Source organism: Embiotoca jacksoni, unplaced genomic scaffold (assembly GCF_022577435.1).
Source record: "Embiotoca jacksoni isolate LCO1_2020_lvr unplaced genomic scaffold, fEmbJac1.0.p SCAF_28, whole genome shotgun sequence".
Taxonomy (NCBI): Eukaryota; Metazoa; Chordata; class Actinopteri; family Embiotocidae; genus Embiotoca; species Embiotoca jacksoni.
This window is the reverse complement of record NW_027185379.1, coordinates 5,420,230-5,443,226: the sequence shown is the minus strand read 5'-3', so window position 1 is coordinate 5,443,226 and position 22,997 is coordinate 5,420,230. Positions and strand designations below refer to the sequence as shown.

General features: G+C 40.8%; 1 protein-coding gene across 1 annotated transcript; it reads left to right on the top strand.

Moving 5' to 3' along the window:
- The first annotated feature begins 1,535 nt into the window (after positions 1 to 1,535).
- Positions 1,536 to 20,668, top strand: hnf1ba (HNF1 homeobox Ba). The gene is made up of 10 exons (XM_069161499.1): positions 1,536 to 2,363; positions 4,366 to 4,565; positions 4,793 to 5,060; positions 5,159 to 5,382; positions 11,541 to 11,695; positions 12,830 to 12,956; positions 13,031 to 13,213; positions 14,043 to 14,161; positions 14,476 to 14,520; positions 17,763 to 20,668. Exons 1-10 carry the CDS (start codon positions 1,984 to 1,986, stop codon positions 17,781 to 17,783), a joined length of 1,722 nt encoding a protein of 573 aa, XP_069017600.1. The 5' UTR covers positions 1,536 to 1,983; the 3' UTR covers positions 17,784 to 20,668.
- The last annotated feature ends 2,329 nt before the right edge of the window (positions 20,669 to 22,997 follow it).

The following is a 22,997-nucleotide window of genomic DNA, read 5'->3' as shown; positions in this document are numbered from 1 at the left end:
GTTTACGTCTTTGTTTACAGCAGAACTCGAAGGCCTTTCTCGGGTTTATTTGGTTGCATTTAAAAAAATCTAAACAACATTTATCTGGTAAATTGTGTCATTTATTAACACTTCTCCCCTTATTCACGAAAGGGAAACACAATTAGAGACTGAGGGAAGGGTTGCACATGCTGTCCTCAATTTTGTGCTCCTAAATCTGAACCCACAGAAAAGCCTATAAATCTGTCCCCTAACCCATTGAAATTTTTTTTTTTATGAAGTTTAGTTTAATTTGAGAAGCCAAACAGTCTGAGAATGAAAATTTTAACACATGTAGTCAAACTGTAATTAAACTTTAATTTCTTCACCGGTTTCAGTGTGACTTATAAAATTGCTTCACTCTGTCACTGCAGACTTGATTTTATAGAAACATTTCTCTGCAGAGTCTTTAGAAAACCTTTTTTTTTTTTTTAATGCATTTAATTTTGTTTATTTGCTCTTTTGATACGTTCATCTGCAAGAAATGAGTTTTACAGAGTTGAGTTTCATATTTAAAAGTCTTGATCACAATGAATACCCAGACAAAATGTCAGATCTAAGTTTTGAGAATCATTTGTACTGACACATAACAGCTGCAGATACATATTAAGCCACCTGTGATGAACTGAAAACTACAAACTCTTATAAATCATCAACTGTGAAATGAGGCAAACTCGGTTTTCTGTTCAAATATCCAACTTTTCAGGATTTATTCCCCCAAATTTCAATCCTCTCTCTCCTCCTGTTAATTTGGGTATTGTTTATATTCTGTGTACATTTGTAATCTCATTTATTGATTAAAGTTAAGTTTATTAAAGTTTACATTATGATTTCTGCAGGGTTTTTGAACTTTTCACCATCCCTGGACCTCCATTATTACAGCTGCATGTTGACGCTCTCCTCCAGGGAATAAACACATAAATTAAATTTGATTATTTACTGTTTTATATACAGAATATGTGGATGCAAAACTTAACAGGTAACCATACTCTGATCACTAATAACCTCATTCTGTTCTTATAATTGATGATTAAGGCTTCTTTCAACCCAAATACTTTGTATTATGTCTTGTTAATACACAGATAGGAAACACGAGGCTTTTAAAGGGGTTTTGACCCACATTTTAAAGGTTATTTTTATACTGTTGCATTATAACTTGTATTTTAATTAATCAGCGAGTAAAATAGGTTATTATTTTAGTTCTGGACCCTGATTGATTTTTAGATTATTTTTACTCATTCTTTTACACAGAAAGTTTTAAAACTTTAAATTAATTTGTTTCTACTAAAACATATAAATACTTCACTTATCTATGACCGAAATAATACTTTCCTAAAACTATTTAGAGAAGATTAGATTATTAGGCTTCATTAAGAGAAACAAAATGAGGGCGTTAAAAACCAACCCCACCTCATTAAGAACTCCACTAGCACCTATTAAGGCCTTAAAAAGTATACAAAACATACAGAAACTCCTGCAGTTACATACATAATGCTTTTCCCTCAGAAGTACTTCTACAAGGCCCAGCTGTGGCTTTCATTGTTTTTATGGGAAAAAAAAAAAAAAAATCACTGAGGTGAATATGTGCAGCTCGTCTTTCTTAAAAGTCTTTATGGGATATACAACAGGGTCCAAAGTCCATGAAAGTTTTGCTGATAAGAGGAGCCAATAAAAGCAGCAGTGCACCAGTGTAAACACCTCGGCCCAGAGCGGGCCTTATTCTGTGCATTTACATAAGGCTCCCATCAGCCGGCCCACTCATTACCATGTTTTATATTCCCCTGCTCTCAGAAAGCATCATGGCAAAGTAGCTCCATCCTCCCCTTCAACAGGGAAGTGAAGCAGGTGTCAGTAGCCGTAAACTGCCCGCAGCTCTGTACCGGAGAGGAAGACAGGAACTTTGTTTGTCTCCTCTTCATACCCTGCCTTTCCCCTCTGCTCCAGCGGGCCTATGTTGTGCTTTTAATGTTCTCTAAAATGGTATCGAAGCTGACATCCCTGCAGCAGGAGCTCCTCAACGCCCTGCTGGACTCAGGAGTTACCAGAGATGTGCTGATCCAGGCCCTGGACGACATGGACTCTAGCCCGCCGGGCTTTGGAGTAAAACTGGAGAGCCTGCCCGAGTCGCCCGCTCCTCCTCAGGGCGGCAAGATGAACGGAGCCGACCCGGACTCCAAGCCCGTTTTCCACACGCTCACCAACGGCCACAGCAAGGGCAAACTGTCCGGGGACGAGGGCTCGGAGGACGGGGACGACTACGACACTCCGCCGATACTGAAGGAGCTTCAGTCGCTGAACACAGAGGAGGCCGCCGAGCAGAGGGCGGAGGTGGAGCGCATGTTGGCGTAAGTTTTCCTTACTTAAAGTTTTTTAAGTTGTTCAAAGTTAGTTGAAATGTAACATTATGGAAATGAAACTCGTAGGTAAAAATAAGCGGGGTTTTTTTTTAAATTTTTTTTTTTTTTTTATCTTTAATGTATTTCGCGCTACGTGCTCTTAATTGTTTAAGTTTGGGCCTTTTAAAACCTCACAATTAACTTTTAAATCTAAAATTCGGGCCTGTATACACGCAAAACACGTTCCTTACTTTGTTTACAATTTTAAAATAACCCGCCACGGTTCGGTTTTCACATTCTGGTTACTAATTATCCACATGGATTATTATTTCTTTACCTTTGCAAAATATCAGCTGAACTGAGATCTATTTATTATTAACCATACTCCACCTCTCAACGATAAAAAAAAAAAAAAAAAAAAAAAAAAAAAAAAAGAAAACTGCGACACGAGAAGTAACTCCTGCCTGAGAAAATAGGATAATAATAATAATAGTAATTATTATAATAATAATTATTATTATTATTATTATTGTTAGCGACAATGATTATTATTTTATTTATTTATTTATTTATTTATTCTAAATTGACCTAGATATGTTCCATTTATTTAGACTGCATGTCCGTAAACCCATCGCGGGAAAAACGGATCCCATCCCGAGTCTATTTATTTCTAATTATCTCACACTTGTCACATTTTAAACTAATAATTGAGGATGTGTCATCTGCTAACGGGACCGGAAGAATATCAAAACTAACGCACGTGTAGTGAAGTTATTATTAATTTTATTCTATAAATCATCAACTGAAAGATACACAGTGGCGTGTGATTAGAGTGAATGGAGATCTGGTTATTCATTGTCAAAAGTTATAAACTAACATCTCCCACTTAACCCGCAGACTTTAGATGTAGGCCTCCACATTCTCCAAAACAAACAGATGTGTGTAGATTTGCTTTAATTACCGATGTCCGTATGTCTGCTGATCTCTCACTGGAAGGTAAGGCTCCATTATACCTCCGTTTATTTTGGATTATAGTTACTGCTGCACATAATCTGCGGTAATATGAGAGCCACAGATCAGAACATGCACGTTTTTAATGCTAAATGGAGGCCATGTCGTTTCTTTGAAAAAAAAAAAAAAAAACCAGATTATTCTTTAAACGAATATTTCTTTAAAAAACAGTTTGTTTTTTCACTTCTTTGAGATAAATGTCTAATTTCAGAGCCTTATACATGACTATAACCTGACCTAAAATTATCCTTCGATTATTTGTTTATTAATGCAGGCATTTATTCTTACAATAATTAAGTCAAAACTTAACAACAAAAAATATATATATACTGCAGACTAATGTTTTATGGCACAATTTAAAAGTTTATCTAATGTGAACTGGTACCAAATCTATTAGTTTTCTAAATATATATCAAAAAAAAAAATTTGACAAATATGTTTTTAATTATCAGTCTTTTTTGGCCATGGTTTTAAAAAAATTTTTTCAGCATATTTAAACATTTGTTCCATTTTAGTTTTTGTTTTTCATTTCACTATCATTTTAACTGTCCATAAATCCAGCTTTTTCCATCAAGGGTGAAATCAGGAGTTTAAATACTAAGTCCAAGTTTCACAACCTCCCTGAATCCACTTGAACTAACCTTTGAAAATATTTACGGCCTATTGAAAGGGCTGCCGTGATAAACGGGTTGTCTGTGTGGGGACTCATTATCGTTACAAACCCTTTAAAAGTCGAGCCCTTGAAAAACTGGGACGCTAAGAGGAGGGAACAAGTGGAAGAGCTGCTGCGTGTTAGATGATTTATGTATTTAGTTTAAAAACATTTCAATAGCGGACAAGCATTTCTTCATCTATTTAAATTGATTCAATGTCATGACATCGCCCAGAAGACTTTATTTCAGCCATAAAGTCTGAGTCACAGTGGAATTTCGTCTTTACTACTTCCCTCTGAGAGCTGCCTGTTGTTCAGTGTCGAAATGTTTTCTGCTCCTGAACCCAGAGAGGATCCATGGCGTGCTGCCCGCATGATCAAAGGTTACATGCAGCAGCACAACATCCCCCAACGGGAGGTGGTGGACATCACCGGGCTGAACCAGTCTCACCTCTCCCAGCACCTCAACAAGGGCACGCCCATGAAAACACAGAAGCGAGCGGCCCTCTACACCTGGTATGTCAGGAAACAGCGGGAAATTCTCCGACGTAAGTTAATATTTGAGTTTCTCATAGTTTGGCCCCGGCCTGTAATGTGTGGTCAGCAGCAGCACGCCGCTATATTTGGTTTTCAAACCAGTAGGGATATCAGGTTTCTTTATCATGGTGTATGACATATCCATACAGCAATAGGAATAGACATGTCCTTATAATTAATCAAAAGTAAAAATTATATATCAATGTTTTTATTAATCGTTCCCCTTCTTATGTTGCAGAGTTCAACCAGATAGCGCACGGCTCCGGCAGCAGCATGACAGACAAAAACAATCAGGATCCGGCATTTTTTTTCCCAGAGTTCAACCCCTCCGGTCAGGGCATGGCTCCGCCCGGCGAGGAGGTCGGCAGCGAACCCTCCTGCAAGAAAATGAGACGCAACCGCTTCAAATGGGGGCCCGCGTCCCAGCAGATCCTGTACCAGGCCTACGAACGGCAGAAGAACCCCAGCAAGGAGGAGAGGGAGGCTTTGGTGGAGGAGTGCAACAGGTACACGAACATGATGCCTTTTTATTGAATACTGACAGACAAATGTTACTCGAACAATGTTAACCCCCAGATTTTTTGCATTGTGCTGTTTCCTGCAGAGCCGAGTGTCTGCAGAGAGGCGTCTCCCCCTCCAAAGCTCAGGGCCTCGGCTCCAATCTGGTCACCGAAGTGCGGGTCTACAACTGGTTCGCCAACCGGCGTAAAGAGGAAGCCTTCAGGCAGAAGTTGGCCATGGACGCCATCACTGTACCGACCCACGGCCTCAACCCTCTGCTGTCACACAGCTCACCACATCACCCACAGACCAGCGCTTCGCCTCCCAGTAAGATGCCAGGTGGAGTTGCTGTGCAGAGAGCAGATTGTCTTTGGTTGTTGTTGCAGGAAATATCTGCAAACATCAGTCCTGAAGGAAAATTGAAGGTGCTTGAGGTTTCTGTGGCTACTGTCAGAAAGAGGAAGAGTTGATGTGATCATGGAGGCAGAGAAAGAGAGGGTAATTGATCAATGAGCGTGAGTGAGTGAGCTGAGCAAATGCCATTGTTATTCTGATCTCTGAAAACACACTGAGAACAATCCACATTGTACCTGCAATCTCCACTCCAAAGTCAGCATGGAGAGGCATGACACAAAGGGCAGCAGTCCTGTGACAGACCAGGGTCAGGCCCGGGTCAGGGAAGGGGGGACAGACACATCCCGATCACCTCCACGTAACGCTGTCATTTCCACATTTCCTCCTCCCATACGGGTTGCTAATGAGTGCGCTGCCACAACACGGCGTCGCTGTGCGTTATTGCTCTGACCGTTTCACCCTGACCTGATGTTTGCATTCGGAGTAATTAGTATTGACTGAGTCTACCTGGTGTACACAACATAAAAACAAAGCTGATAGGCCTCACAGAACATTATCCCCCCCCCCTCCCGTGCCATCACTCACCGTCCATAAAACTGATTTGAGGGACTCACTCGGAGCCCATTGTTGTCCTCTCGTGTTCGAACACGAGTCCAGCTTTGAAGGGAAAGCAAACTGTTTGCCTTGGCTTGCTCTTTTACCTTTGGATAAACTGGTCCCACTTGTGGATTGTCTATTTGCCTTAGTTTTTTTTGTTGTTGTTGCTGCTCAGAACACCTGACCAGGCGTTGACCTCAGGTTGCAGAGCTTTAAGGGTCAGCGGTGAGGTTGTATCAGATGAGGGGAAGGGTCGGTGGAAAGCGCATCGCTCCCCCCCAAAAAAACCCTCAGCTGGCTGCTTACAAGGTGTCCTGCTGGCATCCTGCCGACAGCATCAGCTGTTTTTCAGTGTCAGCCCCTGACCTGACAATAATATCCCAGCGGGGCGCCTCATTGCGTTGCTAGGGCACGGCCTGTATTATGCATGCTTAATGGACAATTAAAATCCTTTGCTACTACATCTCCCGGGCCTTTGATAAGGGGCTCCTCTGACTTCTACTCTCTATACTCTACCTCAGAGGGAGGTCCCATTGTCTGTGGTGTATTAGAAGACTGCAGTGACTGTAACCTAGGTTCATTTATCTCTGCTGGGCCTGAAGGAGGACTGATTTTAAAGCACCCCCCCCTCACCTTTATGGGCATTGGTATAGTTGCTGAGGCTGGGCGCAGACTCAGAGCAGCAGGAGCTGTCCACTCGGGTATTGGCTCTTTTCTGGCCAGACAGGACTGATGACCCCTTCTTCGCCTGTGGAGAAAGCTACCCCCTCACCCCGACCCCCACCCCCACTCCTTAAACCGCCGCCACACCTTCAGTCATATGAGAGAGGTCACTGCAGGGTCATTTCAAAGAAACTCCTCTGACTCTGGGAGTTTTTATTGATTCTGTTTTGGTTCGTTGATCAGTTGGTCACAACTGGATAGACAGTCAAACAGTGTGACGTGCAGCTTTTTTTTTTACTTCCAGAAATGAAACTGATCTTATAGGCAGATAACATCCTTTAGAAGCAGGCACCTGTGTTTTCCTAAGCACTGTTCATCCACTAACAATGTTTACTGAGCTCAGCAAATCCAGCTTATTTCGTTTCTTTGAAGCATGAATCTTCTCTAACAATAAATCTCATAAATATGTTTCCTAAATCATTCAGACATGATATTTTTAAGGAAAAAGTTGTTTTCCGTTATGGGAAGTAAGTAATTTACTAAAATACTGTACTTAAGTACAGGTTTAAGGGATCATGCTTTACGACACAATACGACACGATACGACACGATATGACACGACACGACACGATACCATACGATACCTTATGATTCAATATAGTTTATTGTTCGCATGGAGAAATTTTTGTTGGGCAAGTGTTCTTGCATGTGATAGAATTCTGCATTTTGGACATAATACATCATTATTCCTAAGAAACATACATTTATGTTCCATAAATAGTTAGATTTAAGAAAGAAGAGACTACACATAAAAATAGACAATACAGTCCAACACTTAAGACATATTCCATAAATGGGACTACATTTTATAGCTTAAAAAACTAGCAGTGTATACAAGCTTAAAAACTAAACATTGCACAGCCACGGCATATTGTATGATCTAAAAATACACTCCACATCTACATTTACTTGAGTATATTCATTTTATGGCACTTTATAATTCTACTCTACTACATTTCATCTGTACTTTTTTTTACTTTAACTTCACTGCATTTATCTGAAAGCTTTAGGGACTGTTAAGTAACTTTAAAAAAGTGAATTATTACACAATTGTTATTATTCAGATCTAAAGAGGTAAAAACATTCAATTATTTCCCCCAGAAAAGCAAAGAGTAGGCAAAAAGTGCACAAGATTAAAATTTGACCTGAAATACAGATGATACTCAGACAAAAGTACAAGACATTTAAACTTTCTGGCTTAATACTTACTGTTATAAAATCTGTGTCTAGTCGAGGCTCTTTGTCACATTTCAGGTTTCTTAAATTTTTTTCAGCACTGTCACCAAAAATAAATTTACCCTGAAAACTTCTCCCATGGCCAAAGAGGCAAAATAATTCATTGCAATCACAGATTTGTGGAGCAAAAATTTGTTTTGCGGTATTTCGTTTTTTCTTTAATAATCTCATGACCCTTCTTGACTTCTTCTTGACTCTTTGGAGGGGCCCACACCCTAGGTTGGGAACTACTGGACCAAACTACCCACCTCTGAATAAAGTAGTTAAGCTTAGCTCCACCTTTGGAGGCTGTAACTGTAAGATGCTGGACATTATTGATACATGAGCAACAATAGTATAAAATATTATGATACATCAGGAAAAACAGCATTTGTCAGCATGACAGGTACTTTTATTTTTCATTACATTTTATTAATAATCCTAAAGTCGGACTTTGAATGCAGGACGTTTTCTTGTTATGCAGTGTTTAAACTTATTGTATTGATACACTTGTGTCTTGGCAGCTGAAACCACCATGAAAATGAATCCGCGCTGTGTAAGCTGAACTATGTCGTTCTGCACGTTACCAAACCAGCAGACTCAGAAGTTCCAGATCAGATACGGCAGTGAGGTGGGGGTGTGTGTGTGTGTGTGTGTGTGTGTGTGTGAAGGGGGTTGTTATCCGTGGGCTGCGTGGCTTTCTGTCACCTCAGGCTAGCTGCAAACAGGGACGCACACATGGAGAGGATGGCCTACCTCTGCACTTTCCACCGCTCTGTTTCCCTGCAGAGACCCAGGAGGTCTGTCATATGCAGCAGCACAACAATGAGCACTGCCTGAGGTTGGGGAGGCAGGCTTTGATTTTACATGGGTCACACAGGGAGCTAGAGCCTTTTAAACCCGCTGAAGATCCTTGCTACCACTCCCCTTGTGAAGTTCTCGCCCTCCCCCTGCTCTCAAAGAGCAAGCCTACGTTTCTTTAAAAAAAAAAAAAAAGTATGGTACCATCATGCCAAAATCTAATTTTGGTTTTGTGCAATCTTTACGACAAGATTGGGAAATTTATGAGGATTATAGTGATTAGAAAACCCAGTAGTTTTTCTAGAAAGCAAGAGTCTCTTGAGTGTGGCTGGAGGAAGTCCTCCCGACTCACTCGGAGGTTCCCCACGGCTCCAGTTACTGCCGAGCCCAGAGAAACAAAACTGGCCTGAATAGCATCCTTTTCTCCCTCCGACACTTAAAGAGGTTGCCCAGCTCCGAGATAACTGGCTTTTTATGAGTCCTCCTCTATTGTGTGGCAATGGGGGTCATGAGTCCAATGTAGTGTTTTATTGTTCTGCGGCAGTGTTTACAAGGCACGGTGGAGTGTTGTGGGGTTGATAGTATGCTGCGGGACACAGTATGAAGTCTGCCGGTTGTACAAAATGGAGGACAGGTACTTTAGAGGATGAAATATGGCGCTGGGGCGTTGCAGTGTCTGCGTTCAAAGAAAGAGCTCAACATTATCGGAAAAATGTTTGCTTGAAATATGTTTACTTTCTTGCTGAAAGTTGAAGGAAAAGTTTGATATCACTTTCATGTCTGTTTATTAAACAAGAAGTCAGAGCCTAAAAGACAGTTAACTTATAGCATGAAGACTTGAAACAGGCAGGAATCAGTGACTGCTTAGCGCTTCCAAAGCTCACACATTAACACATTATGTCTTGTTTGTTTAATAAGCTAAAACAAATTAATTATGCAGTTTTAGAGGTGCCAGAGGCAACTGATTTGAGTTCTTTTGGACCGAGCCGTTTCCCTAGCAAACATACAACCTCAAAATGTCAAACTTGCTTCAAATGAACAGCGGCACATATGAGATTATTACGATGACTGGTTATTGTAGATGCACTGATTCAGATGAACCTCTAAACAGATGAGTTCCACAGTGATGCCTGCTTATAACTCACTGCTTCCCCCGTCGTTGGTCCCCTTTAGTGTCAGCGCCCATCCCTCTTCTTTTTTTTTTTTTTTTTTTTTTAATCTCAAAATGGTTGTATATCAATAGTTCCTGTCATGTCAGACCAGCTTCAGCATGACGCTCAGGCTGTCACACACCCAGGTCAGGGACGCGGGGCTCAGGGCAAGATGGCAGATCTGTGTGCAAACAGAGTCTGTCTCTTCACTGTCACTGAGGGAGGAACGCTCTCTGAGTCCGTGTGAGGCCGAGACCGCAGGATAAGAATGTGTTTGACATTGCTTGTAATTGTGTAATGTTTACTCTGTTGGTATCAGAGGGTCCTGCATCAGCAAACAGGCATTTGATTGTCGGTTGTGAGTGGGTGGGTGGGGGTGAAGCATTCCTCTGGGCCTCCAGTGCGAGACAAGAAGTAGTCTAGACGTGGGATTAAGTGATGCCACTAAATTTATTTTCATTGCTTCACCGTGAATCTGTGAAACCAGTACGAGCTTTAGGCAGAATTTGAGGTATACCTTCCATTTTATACCGTTTTATACCTTCACGCAACCATATGTTGGGTGCAATATTGTACATTCAAGTATCTGACAACTTTAGTTACGATAGTTTTCTAGTTCTTAAAAAAGAAACTATAAGAAAAAAAGCAATCAAAGACGAAAGATTTGTGTCGAAGAACTCGTTTTTTTTTCTTTTCTCTCCAATTTATCGCTTCAAAAACCTTCAGATATAACAATTAGGCCGGAAAACACAGGATGAAACTATATTACTTACTATAAAGTTGAACAAAAATATATCGTGAATTTTTATGCAGAATGAGTTCTCATACTTTGCACATTTTGCTGCTGACACTGCGTTTGCTTCATTTGGGATTTGAATGCAGGACTTTTACTTTTAACTGAGTATTTCATTATTATTATTATTATTATTTGTTGGGAAGCTGTGGTTCTCAACTGGTGGCCATTTTTGAGAGGGTCGAGGATCTGTGCATAAAAAAACATGTCGTTTTTTTAAAACTTGATGAGCCCCACAAGTTTAAACTTGTTTAAAAATCATATACGCTTTTAATTCAAGATGTCTGCCTTTTGTTTCTTTAGGGTTTTAACCTTAGTTTTATGTTTATTTTGTGTGTTTAAGTGCATGAAGGCGTTGTGGATGACTGCACCGGCTTTCTGTAAAATTTATTTTAAAGGCTCAGAAAAAAAAGATGCCGGTCGTGTGAAGTTAAAATGTGGATCCCGAGGCTGCACCAGTCGACAACTGCTGTTGTAAAATATCTGAGTGCTTCCTCCAACGCCGGTGAAACTTCACACTGACGTAATTAGGACCATCATCTGTAGCGTGTGTGCTGTTAGAGAGTCTGATGGGAGTTGTGCTGTTGTGAGTGCGTGTACACAGCGAACGGCCTTGGCTGAGCTGCGCAGATAGCAGCGGTGGACGGGTCAGTGTGTTTGTTTGCTATGTCCTCCTCTGTCTGAGTCAAAGAGCAGGTGAGTCTGGTGGGTTGGAACAACAGCTCAGCTCAGATGGAGGCCTGCGCTGCTATCTCTCTGCCCTATATACCTGCAGTAGTTGTAGCACACAGTGGCTGAGGGCCAAGACAAATTAAACTAACCTGCTCTCTCGCTCTGGTTCTCTCTCTCAGTGCGTTACAGCCAAGGCCCGGGTGAGGTCACCTCCTCCACCACCATCAGTCACCACAGTAGCAACCCCATGGCGAGCGGCCAGTCAGTGCTGCAGCAGGTGTCTCCGGGAGGACTGGACCACAGCCACAGCCTGATGTCACCTGATGCCAAGATGGTGAGTGAACACACCTGGGCTCTCGTGGCCTCAGATTAGATAAGACTGGGCCTTTCGTTTAGCTTGAATGTACAAAGCAGGTTCCTGAACCTCCTCTCCCATGGACCTGCTGGCAGGAGCCAACAATTAGCACATTGTGCTGCCCTGTTTGGGGGGCGGAGCCAGAGTGGCAGGCCACAGCTGGACTAGCAGGCAGCCTTCACCAAAGTGCACCGGGCATGTTCGCCATCAGCCAATAAACCTGACAAAGAAACATTCTCTTCTCATTGATTATATGTCTCTCAAAGAGGAGCCGAAAGTGGAGCGTTGCTTGTTCTGCCAGAGAAATGACGCCAACATCCGATTATGCCTGATACTTTTTTTTTCTACTTCTTCCCTTTGCCTTAGTCCAAATATTTGATCAGTGACCAGGAAACCTGTGCGAGGGCCCGCAGCGTCTGAGTTGTGGTGCAAGAGTACTTTTTGATATATGATGTGTAATCTACTGTCTAAACAAAACATTCCTCAATAATGAGGAATCGTCGAGTATCTATCGATTTGTTTTGTTGGGAATCTCAGAAAATATTAAGTCCCATGTTGGTCACTTCAGTTCTCTTCTGCCTTTCGCAGCGGCAGGATGTGAAGTGAGGGAAGGCGTTGTCGTGTGCAGAGCTGTCAGTGTTTTATATGCAGATGTTAGTTGGGTCAGGCTCTCCTCTGTGGGCAGCTGCCAGTCAAACAGACTCAGTGCCAGGCAGGGGGAGGAGCCTGATCAGCATTACTGTAAACGCCTGGCACAAAGACAAACTCGGCCTCCTCTGTGACATTTTAGTACGACTTTGTTATTCTACTTCACATTTCTTTCCTTATCTATATTTGTTTGTACACTTCACATTTCTTTCCTTATCTGTATTTGTTTGTACGCTGTGAAAGAGAGGAGTTACACAGGAGTTGTACCAGAAGAATCTGCAAGTCAAAATTTATGTGTTGTTTGTTTCGCAGCCAACGGCTGTTTCACTTTGAACATGAATTTATATGGATTTACTCAGCAAGATACTGCAGCTCTCTTAACTTTGAGCGTTGTATTCGGCTAAAAATGAATGATGCGACAGTAAACCGATGCTGTAATAAAATTTCTCTTCTCTCTCTTCTCAGATTTCAGGTTCAGGTGGAGGACTTCCTCCAGTCAGCACACTAACAAACATCCACAGTTCCCATCACAGCCACCAGCAGACACAGAACCTCATCATGCCTCTGTCTGGAGTCATGGCCATAGCGCAGAGTGAGTCCAACATCCCTGAATAACACTTCTACTTGTTCTACGTTGCCGTGGTCTAACCGGCTGTGTGTCCACAGGTCTAAACACGTCACAGTCTCAGACGGTGCCGGTGATCAACAGCGTGGCGGGCAGCCTGGCGGCGCTGCAGCCGGTGCAGTTTTCCCAGCAGCTCCACAGCCCTCACCAGCAGAGCCTGATGCAGCAGTCTCCCAGCCACATGAGCCAGCAGCCGTTCATGGCCACTGTCACACACTCACACAGTCAGTAACACACTTCTACCGTCTTCTGTTGCCGAAATTATCTGCATGTCTGCATTATCTGTAAAAAAAAACAAAAAACAAAAAAAACATACATGGCGGTCAGGCTCTAGTTTTAATGTGTTTATTGAGACACGAGTGGTTTGAAAAGTAAATCTACCTTTGCAAAATTGTTTCATTTGAATAATTTTAGAGGCCAGACAGGGTAACATTTTCTCATATTTCATACAGAACAACTAGAAAAGTGTCTCTATGTGGTAAATATATGATCTAATTCTCTTGAAAAGCATTTGCAGGACTCTGACCCATCGACATCAGAGCAAGGGTAAACTCCTGTATCAATGAAAGCTCTGATGGGAAAGATTTAGCTTGGACAACACCACATCTACCATGTTGTTATCTATTATGTCATATATATTCTTTCCCTGGATTACATTTTTCATGTCCTCTTTGGCCTGCAAAGCTGAGAGTTCCCATATTATCTGCTAAAATTAAAAGAAAAAGTAAAAGTATCAATATTAGATTTTTTTTTCAACCTGCTATATTTCTTCAGTTTCTTTGGAAGAAGACAGTTTGGACATTTCTTTACATCACATCATGTTTTAGGCACAACATTTAGTATTTTATTTAGAGAGGACAGGAGAGGAGCTCAGTGCATCATGGGAGATCAGCAGCAGCCTGGGCTTTTAACAGCTTAATTTAGAGATGACTCAAGGTCAGCTTAGCTATAACTATCAGCTTTGTCAAAAGGTTTGAAGGGGCCTGCCTCGCTCTTATTTTTATTCAATACAAATGTCACAATGTAGTCACCTTTTTTGTTTTATCTTTGCAGTGTATTCTCACAAGCAAGAGCCCCCGCAATATTCCCACCCATCACGTTTCCCCTCGGCCATGGTGGTCACAGACGCCAACAGCCTCAGCACCCTCAGCTCCATGTCCTCGGGCAAGACGGTGAGTCTTTGACCTACAAGCCACAGTCAGATCTCTGCCCGCCTGCCGTCGCAGATGTTACTCCAAGTAATTATGGGGCTTTTTGCATGATAATCAGCATTCAATTTGTCATGTTTTTTTTGCTGTAATACTGCAGCAACAGTCTCGTATCAATAGCCCACTCATTTCTCTACTGATACCCAAAAAATAATTGTCGTTAACACCCCAATGGAAGCACACGCTAACAGGAACTAGATCACAGCCGGGAGAAGTGTGTGTGTGTGTGTGTGTGTGCTATGATTGTGTGTTGACTTGTTTAATTCCTGTCACATTAGGACGCTCCTGTAAACAAGATGGTGCAACTCGGGGGTCTATCCTGGGTAAATACAATTTCCTCAGTTCAGTCACACAGCCTGAATAAAATCACACACAAATCTACTGTAGCTGTGCACGCTGATCCCTTTACTTTTTGGTTTTGGGCTGCCGCTGATGTTCAAACACTTTCATTCAGCTCTGGACGATGAGAAGGATGTCTGGACAGGACACTCCTCAGAATTCTTATTTCCTCTCAGACTAATCAATCACATGCTCCCTCAGCCTGAAAGCCTCCTGATTAATGCTCCCTCTTTTCACTTTCCTCTCCCCGTTGAGAGTCACTTCTGCGATCAGGAAATGAGACCTGTTAATCAAAGTTTGCGAGCCCCGTGTGCTGCTACTTTCCTCCATGCTACAGTGAGGCAGGAGATGAGATGGGTGTTTTTTTTTCTTTTCTTTTTTTAGTAATTACACCTCTTCCTCTTTCCTACTTCTCCCTGCTCTCCGTGATCGCTCTAGCCTGAAATTTTGTCCATGGTGGTTTCACACGCTCAATTTCCCACGCTGAGGTAGACTGCTCATACCGTGAGCTGCTACTGCCGGCCCGATGGACTGATGGGACGATAGCTCTGAGCGTCCTGTCATGTGTTTGACCTGGGTGTTACTCTGTCTCTCTCTCTCTCTAAATTCAGCTTAAACAATTAGGGCAAAGTACACAGATCCTTTACTTAAGTAAAAGTACCAAAACCACAGTGCAAAAATACTCAATAATCCTCTAATAATCAAAGTAATGTATGTAAAAACCCACATTATAGATCTAAATCTGCCTGAATAACTTAGGACTGACCCAAGCTTTTATTTTGTTAATAACCTAAACTCACTTTTATAAACAACTTATTATCTTTGAATTATTTGGATTTTCATGTTTTCAATATCTAACATGTAGAATACACACTTGTACCCATTTCGTCTGTGAAACCACTTAAATGTGATATTTTAGTTCATCAGAGCTTAACAAAAAATAATATCAAGTAAAATAGAGATACAAAATCTATTTAAAAACATAAAAAAGCTGGAAACTACTGATTTTATTGTTAATAATGTACCGTAGGACAGTAAACTAGGATTATTTTGGTCAGTGAACTATTTGGTTATTTTCTCAATTAATAAAATAAATGTTTTCTATCATATATATCCCAGAGCTCGATATAAATACATCAAATCTCTCATTTAAAACCCCCAAATATTGTAAAAAAAAAAAAAAAAAGCAGTAAATTATTACATTGGAGAACCTGAAATTATCACATTTCTGGCATTTTTTTCTGACAAAAGACTGATTATCAAAATTTGTGAATTAGTTTTCTCTCTGCTCATTAATTGATTATTGGTTGCAGCTCTAATGCACTTCTTTCTATATGCTTGTCTATTTTTTTTTGTGTGTAAAATATCAACCTGAAAATTCAAAAAAATGAAAACACCTGACTATCTCAAAACTTTAGTACAGTGCACGAGAGAATGTACTTAGTTACTTTCCACTAGTGGTTGTATCCCACTAGTCATACTTCACAAACCCTTTATTTAGTGAGCAATTAGCCCTAAAGCTCCCCCAGGTATTTTCTTATCAGGACTTTATTTGGACGATGGAGCCTTCTTCTCACGACACGACCAGCGTGCTCGGGCTTTATAACACTCGTTGTTTACCGAGAACCCTCCCTTATACCTGAGTCTGTTTAAAACTCACCTCTGCTCAGACCCCGCCATCTAATGACTCAGGTCTGGGCTGCAGGTCAGCTTTATCAGGTGAGGCTGTTTGCTGGCCGCAGGGTCACGCCGGGGTCAGCTGCCTCCACCGCTGCGGAGGCAAGAGGAAAAATAAATTACACAAACAATCAAGAAGAAGAGAGCATTTCAATGGCAGCAGAATCAGGAGAAGAGGGATGAGGAATGTATTTGGTCAGGTGTGGCTCATGAAGGTGAAGAGGTGGAATAAGTATTCAAATAATTTACTGATGTAATTATTTCCCTGCACAAGTAGAAATCCTGCATTCACATTTTCTACTTGAGGATGGAAATATTTTATAATTTGCATTTCAATGATACGATTGTGTTGGAAGTTGCAAGTGAGCTCCTGCTGCCTGGTTTACTTTCACAGCTCCAACAATGTCATTTACAAACTCAGCAGGCTGATATATTTGTAGTGAATAAGCTTCAAACATGTGCTGCACTCTACCTTCCCCGCAACCACCAGCAGACACATTAACCCGGTCACGCCAAAGCCTGTAATACACCCGTGTGTCCACCAGAGCAACGTGTCAGTGTCACGTTCTGCCTCGCCTCAATGTGAAATAAAATGTGCTTTAGGTTTTGGCACCAAAAACCACGTGGTTAGGTTTATAAAAAGATCATGGTTTGAGTTAAAATGAGTCATTTTACATTAGTAACATTACATATGTCAGATCATATACTTAACGTATATTATATAATCTAAAATTTTTATATCATGTAAGTTAAAGTAACTCACTAAGGGATACTTAGGTACAAGTCGACTTTTGGTTTTTCATGGACGCAAACACCAGTCGTTGCGGTGAAAGTGCTTTTCCAATAAACGGGCTTATAATTCAGAAAGCTAACAGACGGGTAACGTAATGCAGGAAATACAAAGACACTGAGAGAAATTATGAGTCCATTGTAAGATCAACATGTTTTCTCAGACGTAGGTTATTATAAGTTATGAAGACAAACTCTACATGACTAAAGTTGCAATATATTAGCTCAATATTCAACAAAAAAAAAAATCAACTTCCATGACCTCTGACCTTTCTGCAAACGTCAGCAAACACGTCACAAATCCTGAACTCGAGGCTTATAGAAAATTTTGAGTTCCAATGTTGTGAATACCACAAGCGGTGGCCGTCATAACGGTCACGCCTCAGCGAGGTGAAACGTGATGCTGGTACGGCATCCTCTAGTGGACTGACGGGTGTAACACAGGCTTTGGTGAGATGCAGGGCTGGACATACACAGAAGAAAAGTAGCTGGTTACCATAGCGACATAGCAATGGAGACCAAAAACAGAGATAACAGTATGAATAATCAAACAAGTAAAGGGGTCAAAATATTAGGAACAGCATAGGCTTCTTAAAAGTAGGATGCTGTTGTATTAGCTTGCATCAGATCGCACAGGTGTTCCTAATAAAGTGGTCAGTGAGTGCTCATATACGTGTGTGTGCTACTGGATAGATTGTATTTATTGCTTTATGTAACGCAGCGCTGCTCTGTCTGACATTTCCCTCCTTCTCCTTCTCAGTGTCCTCTTCAGGCTTGGTGAGAGCGTCCACCTGACTTCCTTGGTGCCCGGCAACCGGAGCACATTTTTCCACCCTCTCACCGCGGTCGCCATGACAACTCTTAATAACCTGGAACAGCGTGCTGGATGATGAGTCAGTCAACAAACACAGAGGAGAGACGACGGTGGGCAAGGCGGTGAAAATGAGAAATGGGAGCAGAGGAAGGGGGGGAAAAAATTAAAGGAGTCCTCACTGCACCTGAGAGTGAGGAGCCCGCGTTCCTCTCTGTGGCACACATATGATCAACACGGATGTATGATTTTAACACAATCTTTGACAACAGTATTCAGTTTTTCACGCCCCTTTTCAAACAGCAGTTGTGGCATTACAAAGGAACAAAAACCAAGCACCAGTAAAATTTCGTGGACCTGAGTGAAGGCTCCTGGGACGACTTAAACTGTGATTTAAGGTGGAAATATGAAGACACGAACAGAGACAGTGACGCCTGGGCTGTGTCGCCTTGCACGTGAGCAGACTGTGTGACAATCACAATAACCTTTATCGATCTTGTGCATGCATTTGACATTCTTACTGAGCTTTAAAGGAGTCTTCCAATATTATTCTTTCACACTCAGTTTACTGTAGTGCAAATGATGAATGCCTGTTCATCATTTCGAGCTGTCCGATGTGTATACTGTGATTGAAAAGACTTTGACAATCTTGAGAGGACTATGCAATGCGTCTATAGGTGTATGCAATGCTTCGTATAACTGGATTCTGCACAAAACTCCACACACTTGAGGCTGAGAATGAATATGCACTGTGGGTGAAGTCAAAAACAGCTATTATATACTGTTGATAAAGCTGCCTGTAAAATAACACAAAAGCAGATGGATGTCTATGGGACAAATATGCCAAAAGATAAGAGTTGTGAATGTGTCACAAGCTGCCCTGCAATATCTAGAACCCTGGTCAGTGGGGAGGACTGACTCACACACTTTAAATGTGGCCCTTCCCCTCCATAGAAACCTCTGGCTGTTGTTTGCACACAGGTTCAGGTGAATACCAGGAATGGGTCTCGCCCTCTCTTTATCGCTCCCACTTCCTGCCACAGTGTGAAAAAGGACAAATATTGTTAATAACTCCTCTGCATAAATTGCAGCGGTGGATCCCCCTGGGTACAATGAAAATATTGACAAGTATTCAGAAACAAAACAAACATGAAAGAGGACAGTGTTGTGACAGCGGTGGCTCTAATCATACAGGAATCCAGAAGAGGCTGGGAAACGTTGGGAAGAGCAGCAGCAGCAGCTGCTGTGGGCACAGACGCCCACGCTGACAGTATTGAGGTGTGTTCAGACAGAAACCCAAGAGACATCTGTGTGAATTTGACGGCTTGTGTTGATTTGCTCCAAACAGCTCCTAAAACAGTTTGTGTCGGTGTGTGTCAAGTCTTCCAACACGCCGGACCCTATAGATCGTTTGTTTCCACCCTCAAATACGACTCATGTGAGTGTTTCCTGAATTAGCGCCCACAGTTATATTTAGGCACAAAAACCATTTGGTTGGAGAAAGATTTTCGATTTTTCGTTCTTTTGGCAACAGTAAATCTGTTTTTCAAATTTTCTCCTGACACGTAGCTTGAAACCACAGGCTGTTTTATAAAAAAAATTAATGTAGTCTCCAGGGCTGAAAAGAGAAACCTGTGCCAAAGTGCCTTTAAATGCAATACCACTGAAGGCCACCAGGGGCTGGCTCCATTAGACTCCCCTTCAAAAGCATCAACTCTGATAAAGTACTGAGTACATTTATTTCCACAAGTCATTATGATTGCTAAATTCCTTCCTTCTGATCAGTGTTGTGGTGGTCATCTGAAAATACTTCTAGAATTGATCAAATTTTCAGCCTCAAAGAGAGGGATGTTGGCCTCCTCCCAAGCTCCACCCTCACGTCCAAATATGGTCACTTCTGCTTTCAGAAAAACCAAGATGGCAACGGCCTACATGTGAGACGGGGAGCTTTGAAACAGCAGTTTACAAACCAGTTGGTGACAGCACAGTGAGTTGCCACTTGCTGGAGTCAGGAAGCGTGCAACGGTCTCCGTTGTCACGGCAACAGTAAATGTGATTTCGAAAAACGAAGTGAACAACCCTCTCCTGAACCTTATACCTAATTTTGTATCAAACCATTCATCTCACGCTGCTTCTCCCAACAAGAAAAAAAAAAAAAAATCACTTTGTACAGACGTCTCTTCAGCTGTCACTTCTGCGGGACATTATTTATACGACCACCAGAGGTCGCTTATCTTTAAAACGTAAATGTGGTTGGTAATAAGGTGCTTGAACAAATGACCTATGGGGTCGATTTTTGGAGGACAACTGACCTCACCAGAAACTCCTCTTCTTCCTGTTATTCCCGTCCACCCCCTGCATACAACAATCACCTGACTACGTGCAAACCACTGAGCAAAATCTCGTCCAAATTCATCGTTCCACTTACTTCATTCACAACAAGAATTCACGGTGCGTTCTGTCCGAACACACAGTCAGAGTTTCAGCAGCAGTACGATGACGAGACCAAATTGATCATCATCAATACGTTTTCCTTTCATTATAACCACCCATGAGTTTATGAGACAAAAGAGCCATTTGTGATTATCGCAGTTGGTTTGTAATAAGTGTGGCAGATCCAGTCTCCTGTTCAATATTAGGTCATTCCATTGTTTTTATTTTCTTGTTGGTGTGTGACTGTTATAGGCATATCTACTGTCATCTGATCAGAGGGCACTCATACTTGTGTGACAGGACATGATTTTTTTTTCTTCCTCCTAATGTATTATTTTTGTATAAAATTGAAATCAATCATAAATCATTATTTATACTTTATGAGAAAATATTGGTATTTCAAGTAAAATGTTTTTTTCCAAATGAAAACATAGTTGTGTTTTTTTTCTGTGCATTTCAAGCTCATTTGAATTATTTGACATGCAGTTCAGATGTTTTATAATACAATTATACTTTAAAAATCATATTTACATTATATTTTATATATTTATCATACAGTCTAATTATGTAATATTTTAATTGCAAAGTGAAAGCAAAAAAATATATTATGGTGTAAGAAGTATAATTTTTCCTCCCAAAATGTAGTGTAATAAGAATATATATAAATGTGTACTCGACAGAGGTTTTTGGCCACGTAAAGAAAATGTAGTTCATCGTATACTGTTGGGTTTACAACCTCAACAAAGATGTTGTAGTGCTGCAGTGATAAGAAAACAGCCGCTTTGAAGTTCATAGATATTAAAGTGCACATTACATTTCAAGGTGCGAGTTCATTGAACCTGACATGTTGATAGCTCAATTCATTTCAGCCTTTATCTGTACTCACAGAGTAGATTGTAAAACTGTAGCTGGCATCAAAGTGTTTTGTAATGACATTAAATAGAGCTTCGTTGGTGTTTTAGGTCAAGATAAGATAAATCCTATTTTATACCTAAACAACTTTGTGTGTCACATTGTTTTAAGTTCAGGTTTACTAATCTAGAAGTTTGATTTTATTGAATTACAAATATTTTTTATGTGTATCATATTTACCCTTGTAATTTTAATAATCTTTGGCCCATTATTCCTCATCCTAACGACGTTTCACTACAATTAAACCTTGCATTATTGGTAAACATAATATTATCACCTGTTAAGTTTAACCTGTGGAAAGTTTATTTTTCACACTGATCAATATAACATCAACGCTCACTTTCCTTTTAGCTCTTTTTTTGGTCTCCACCAAGTTACCAGAAGTGACCATATTTGGATGAGCTGGGGTGGAGTGAGGGGTTAATCTGGCTGAGAACCATAGATTGTATATAAAAGTGGACGTAGTTTTAGGGTCTGAAAAATGAGACCGATGAGGAGGTAGGTCCCTTATGCTGCAATACCACCGGTTGCCGCTAGGGGCTCCCTAGTGGTCCTCGCTGGTATTGCTCTTTAAGGGAATTCAGCATCAACTTCACTTTTATATAAACTAAACAGAGCTGTGATTTATACAAGTGACTCTGCTTTCGATCCTGTGTTGACCTGCAGCTTCCGTCATGGCGCCCCGCTGGGGAAACCCTTGTAATCTACTGATGTTGCTAGATTTGGTTTTCAATAAGGCCTTTGATTCTGAGACCCAGGGAGCCTCTGGAGATCTGATCACGTCTCTTTTAGTCTTTTTTCCAAAATAAACTGAAATACTGGGAGGCTCATTTGCATCTGTTAGAGTTTGAAATACAACACTAAAATCTCTAAACATCACATTGAATTCAGCATAGGAGCCTGAATACAAACTCCATTCATTTGCAGGCTCTTGAATAATTGTTAGAAATGTGCTAAATGAGTTTATATTTGTTTAACAATTAGTGGTAATAGTAAATTGTTGTATTGATTATAGTTTCCCCAGTAGTTATTTGTAAGTTTTGTGATGTTTTTCTCTGACTTTACTGATTACTTCCTGGGAAATATAATCAACACAACAATTATTTTCTGGAGCAAAAGTATTTTTTCTCCCCAATATGATAGATTACACACAAATAAATGGGCTATATATACTTTAAACATGAAGTAAAATATCAGATTTGAGAATTCCAGGTCACAGTAATTATTATGATTATTTAAACCTTGAAACTTGACAAGCTGAACTCCTGAAAGTGATATTAGTGGCAGTATAACAGTACTAACAGTATCAGCAATACAAGCTGTATTTATGGCTTTATTAAAGAACATTGAACGGTAGTAGTAGTGTCTCAATATTTTTAATACTGATTAAATAGCTTTGAACTGTGCAGGTTGCGATTTAATCACCTGATACACAAAAAAGGTGGTTAAGGTTGAAGTGTGTTAACAGTCTGTAGAGTCCTACATGTCTGCGGTGGCATTTGTCTTGAAGACGTCATAAAAGTCCTTTAAGGATAACTGAATTTTATATCGTACGTCATATTTATGTATTTGAAGTTAATATCCTGTTTATGGTAATAACCATATGGTGTAACACTGTCCTGCTCTGGAGTCACGTGGTTCTTTGTTCACAGGAAGTTTTGTCCTGAAGACGGTGGAAGTTCTTCAGCTATCACCTGAAGTGCTGCCACTACTTCCTGGAGGATGATGGAGGTGTTCAAAAGAAGCTTTAATGAAACACCAACTGACTCTTTACAACTCAACATGTTGATCAAATAACAGGTGAGTACTTTTCAGAAAATAGTTTACATGATTAAAAGT